We start from the raw sequence: 5,183 nt of genomic DNA, 5'->3' as shown, positions 1-5,183 counted from the left end.
GGGCTGCAGTGGTGGTTGACTTTCTACAACTTTCTCCCATCTCCTGACTGCATCTCTGGAGCTCAGCCACAGTCATCTTTGGGTTCTTCTGTACCTCTCTCACCAAGGCTCTTCTCCCCTGATAGCTCAGTTTGGCCGGACGGCCAGCTCTAGGAAGGGTTCTGTTCGTCCCAAACGTCTTCCATTTAAGGATTATGGAGGCCACTGTGCTCTTAGGAACCTTAAGTGCAGCAGAAATTCTTTTTTTTTTTGTAACCTTGGCCAGATCTGTGCCTTGCCACAATTCTGTCTCTGAGTTCTTCAGGCAGTTCCTTTGACCTCATGATTCTCATTTGCTTTGACATGCACTGTGAGCTGTAGGGTCTTAGACAGGTGTGTGGCTTTCCTAATCACGTCCAGTCAGTATAATCAAACACAGCTGGACTCAAATGAAGGTGTAGAACCATCTCAGGGATGATCAGAAGAAATGGACAGCACCTAAGTTAAATATATGAGTGTCACAGCAAAGGGTCTGAATACTTATGACCATGTGATATTTCAGTTTTTCTTTTTTAATAAATCTGCTAAAATGTCAAAAATTCTGTGTTTTTCTGTCAATATGGGGTGCTGTGTGTACATTAATGAGGAAAAAAATGAACTTAAATGATTTTAGCATATGGCTGCAATATAACAAAGAGTGAAAAATTTAAGGGGGTCTGAATACTTTCCGTACCCACTGTGGTAAAACAGGTAATGGCACAGACTCGTTTGAACGTCGCACCCCCTTTGATATGTTATGTTTTGATATCCAAGATAGCATTCATCTTTCATATAGTTTCAGATCATGAAAGACAAAATGCATACCAGGATCAATGTTAAATGTTAATGGCCCTGCCATATTTGTCGGCATATTCATAGTCTCATAAATAATTTAATGAAGTGGATGCACTCGAGACAAACCGTCATCAAACGGGAACACCGTTTAACCTGCCTTCAAGTCAAACGTTTATCTGAGGCTCTACCTGATCCACAGGAGCTGATGTACGTACAGACTCACAAGCACAGCTGCATGTTCAAGTGGCTTTTAACTTCCTCCACGTGGGTTGGTTTTGCTCCTGGCAACTTCGAGCAAGCTGCCAACTTTATTCTCTTATTGAAGAGACTCCTTTCACTTCCTAAAGTTAAACCTCAGGAGTTGCGGGCATTTGTGCCACATGAGTGAAGCAGAAAATAATTCCCAAAGCAAGCCACAAGAAACAGGATTCGATGAAAAGCACCAAGCAGCACTGCTGCTGCTTACCTTCAGGAGATCCGTGGAGTATCTCCGCCCTTGCTGCGCTGCTCCTGCGCTTTGGTTCATGTTCCAACACTGTGAGGAGCTTCAGTCGCGTAAAGGGAAACTCAGTCCGTCCGCCGATCGACAATCTGCCGCTGAGAGTGGTTACAGAAAAGCTCTGGCAGAGGACTCACTGAAACTAGTTAATTGGCTCGATGTAAGCTGTCGTCTTGTTTCTCAGCCAATGATGCCTCATGCGCTCACACTGGCTCGCTGGTGCGCCAGCTGTGAGTACGAGCGCGCTGTTTATTTATCCGATATTAGCGCAAAGTTAGTCCTCACTATCCCAGATAAGCAGCAACATAACAGGCTATTAACAAGAGCCCTCAGAGAGCGTGTGTCCCTCCGCCAAGGCGCAACGTTCGACCTTGCAAATTAGCAGAACAACACAAAATGCGTCCTGAAATCCTTGATCCGGATCATCTTTTAAGGCATGATAGGTAGATAAACTGTGCATCATACCCGAATATGTCAGTGTTCTGTCTTCATTATAGGCCAAGTTATGACAGAAAATATGGGTTAAATGAAGTTTTCAATGTTACATTTAAATGGCTGTCCAGAATCCAGATCAGATCTGGATGAATTTTGGTCTGGTGATAGACACTGACACCCTACATGTGTCAAATTTAAAACTAAAAATTAGTTTGATAACTTTTCCCCATGTTAAAGATGGGAATGTGTGTGTGTGATTGTTTAGTTATTTTTATGACACTGACCTTTGATATTTTTCAGCCAAAGTCTTATCACTTGTCTTGGTCCCCACCACTGCCTGTACCACATATGCCAATGATCCATCCAGCTAGTTGTCCGTGATCCTGCTCACCAGCACTCACACAGAACCAAAACATAACTTCCTTGGCTGCCGGACACCAAACACAAATAAAAAGAGTTCTAATCCTCCAAAAAATGTGTTTTTTCCCTCATAAATCTTAAATCGTTATTAGACATGTAATATACTGCAAAGCACTTTTTGTGTTGAAAGATGAGCTATTTGATAAATTGCATAACAGGATCATAAAACAGGAGACAGTTTGTTGCATTGTAAAGTGCATTATGTCTATAAAGCTGCAGCACATGCTGCTGTTGTTTTTATAACCAGTTTTCCCTTCAAGTTTTAACCACATTTACAGTATAAAGCACTTTGCAACTCTTCTGACCTGTGTGCATTAGAAAAATATAGTTTGGTAGAAAGTATGAACATTTATTCAATACACACATACGCCAATAAGAGTAACTGTTGGGAGACATTTGATAGTTTCACACTGCAGTGTTTTACTCTTCTGTTCAGAATTATTACAGACTTCAAAGTAAGCTTTACAGTATAATATGTGAAATGTCATTTTAGGTGCACTCTCACTTTTATAAAGAAGTACAGTTATGTTCTCAGTTTTACAGTGACTATTTCAGTCCAAAGTAAATGAAATATTATAAGCTGTACATCCTAGGGATCACCTTCTGGTGGGATATGGTTATTGTTTAGATTGCTGGTGGATACTAGTGTGGCATATCGCCAGCTCATTCTTGTTAATGTCAATTATATGGGATAAATTGTGAGTTATCATTCAAATTAAAGTAAATTGGACAAAATATTATGTATATTATGACCAAGGGTCATATCATCAACCAAAGATCAGCTAGTATAATGTAAACCAAGTGTTTTTCCTGTGGCAGTAAAGACCTACTCCACGTGAAGCAACATCATTATATGAATGCCCATGGAGATACAGTAGGAGATAGGACATGGGACAGGAACCCCCTGGAGTCTAGAAGCTGGTGGCTGAGTAAAGCCAGCAGTGGGAAGGTGGATCCTTTCAGATGAACCGCCCTCACCATCCTGAAGGTCACAGTGGTGATGAGGATGTGGCGGGCTGTGCAATAATAACATTCATTCATTCATTCATTTTCTACCGCTTAGTCCCTGAACGGGGTCACGGGTGGGGCCGGAGCCAATCCCGGCCGGCAATCGGGCGAAGGCGGGGTACACCCTGGACAGGTCGCCAATCCATCGCAGGGCGCAATAATAACATGCTGCTATAAAACCCCACTGGCTCAAGGATTGAAGGACACACAGAAGATTTATCAGATATGATGATGAAAGAAACTCTGAACAATAGATATGACAGCATGGAAAAGCAGAAGTGACCAAAAGGATTAGTTGGAAGACACAGGAAGTTTATTTAAAACATCAGCTGTTTATTTAAGTGTCATACACCTAAAGATTGCAGCCCGCATGGAGACACTGTACAAGGCACCGTCTAAATTACCTTCAAAGGCAAGAGACAAAACCACAGACAGCAAGTTAATGCATGGCACTGTGCACATGCGCAGAGATACTGGACGAGACTCACCCATCTCAGAAAGTCAAACAAAGCTGACATCCAGGGTGGGAGTAATTACAAAGTCAGTTTGCCACTTTGTTCTTCCTAAGTATCAGGTTGAGTATTAGGCAAAAATGTGCCTTTATTCTCTAAACCTCTGCAGAGCTATGGTTGGCAAACTGCCACCCTAGGGTGCCTTAGGCTGAGTAGCTTTAAGATTTGTCCTTTGGTTTTTTATTGTTCATTTTTATTTCACCTCATAAAAATGAGGCAGGAACTATGGCATACATTTTATATCTACCTGCAGGACACGAAAAAAATTAAAGAAATCTGCTGCTACCATCAAAATACCAAATCCTCTTTAATCTGCTACACAGTGCTAATGACACACGCTATCATGTTTTAGCCTCCAAAGCTAAGAACTTACTCTGTACTGTTTGTATTGTCTGTGTTGTTTCTGTGCTATTGTACAGAGTTAACAATAATCTCCGCCCAGGGCGGAGATTTACTACTGCTCTGATCAGTGCTCCATCTTCAGATGTCACAAGCAATTTCCTGTGTATTTTTCTTGGGCAGATGAGGAGGTTTTGCACATGTCATGTATAGTTTAGTGCTGTAGCTAGTCATGTGCTGTTATTATATGAAAACTTCTAAATGCATTTACATGACCAGCTTTTCTGTCGGTGCTATAATCAAAGCACCAGAGTTGATATTACTGCTGGCAGCAAGTCCAAACCACTGACAGAGTGAAATTACCTGCAAGCTACATTTGACCACAGAGGCATTTTAACATAATTAACCAGAAACATGTTTGGAAGAGATCCCACATCTTGTTGTGATCTGCTACGTGGTGATAGTACAGTGGCTGTCAGCTGTAAACTAAACAACAGCAGTCAGAGTTTGCCCACCCTGCCTGGTGCATGTCAACATCAGTAAGTAAAGGGCTTCTCCTCTGTTAGCATATCACAGAGCACTTTGAAGGCCACTGCTTACCTTCAATGAAAGCAGTTTTAAAGAGTGAGATGAACAATCTTTTGATGTGCAGTATGAGGTAAAGGTAGAGGAGGTGTGAGTTAGTTTGTTGAAACTATGTGGAAATGTGTCGCTGTCCAACAGTAGAAGGGTAAAGTGTCACCAGGAAGTATGGATCTGTACAGCCAGAGTAATAACACAGAGCAAATTGGTGTGAAGTCACAGTGGTGAATGTAATGCTTTTATCTGTGTGACTACACTGGGTGTAAAACATATTTAAGCATCTTAATACTGTATTTTTAAGATGGGAAAGTTAAAAGCCCTGTATCCCTTACTGATTTTCATAATGAAATCGATTCCACTGACAGAGGAGACAACTAGACAGCACTTAGAGAGCGCTAACCTCCCCCAAGCCGTCTCAGTTGCCCCATAATGCCATTAAAACAATTCATGGATCAGGGTGATGATTTGGATCACCAACACAATGTAACAGATTGTTCCATGGGCCATGCCCTACCTCTCCAAAAAATCGCATCAAAATCCATAGTTTTGCAAAGCAGTGTCCAAGTAGGTTCAGC

The 5,183-nt window shown here is 41.7% G+C and overlaps 1 protein-coding gene across 4 annotated transcripts in view; it reads right to left on the bottom strand.

Annotated features, from left to right (window-relative positions):
• LOC109971757 (inactive dipeptidyl peptidase 10-like) overlaps positions 1–1,680 on the bottom strand; it is a 78,732-nt gene extending 77,052 nt beyond the window's left edge. For all 4 annotated transcript variants that reach the window (XM_020620205.1, XM_020620204.1, XM_020620206.1 and 1 more), the window contains exon 1: positions 1,280–1,680. In XM_020620205.1, coding sequence (XP_020475861.1) covers positions 1,280–1,339 — 60 coding nt within the window. In that variant the 5' untranslated portion in view covers positions 1,340–1,680. The remainder of the gene's footprint in view (positions 1–1,279) is intronic.
• Positions 1,681–5,183: the final 3,503 nt, after the last annotated feature.

This window comes from Monopterus albus, unplaced genomic scaffold (genome assembly GCF_001952655.1).
Source record: "Monopterus albus unplaced genomic scaffold, M_albus_1.0 scaffold234.1, whole genome shotgun sequence".
NCBI lineage: Eukaryota > Metazoa > Chordata > Actinopteri > Synbranchiformes > Synbranchidae > Monopterus > Monopterus albus.
This window is presented reverse-complemented; position numbering and strand designations above follow the sequence as displayed.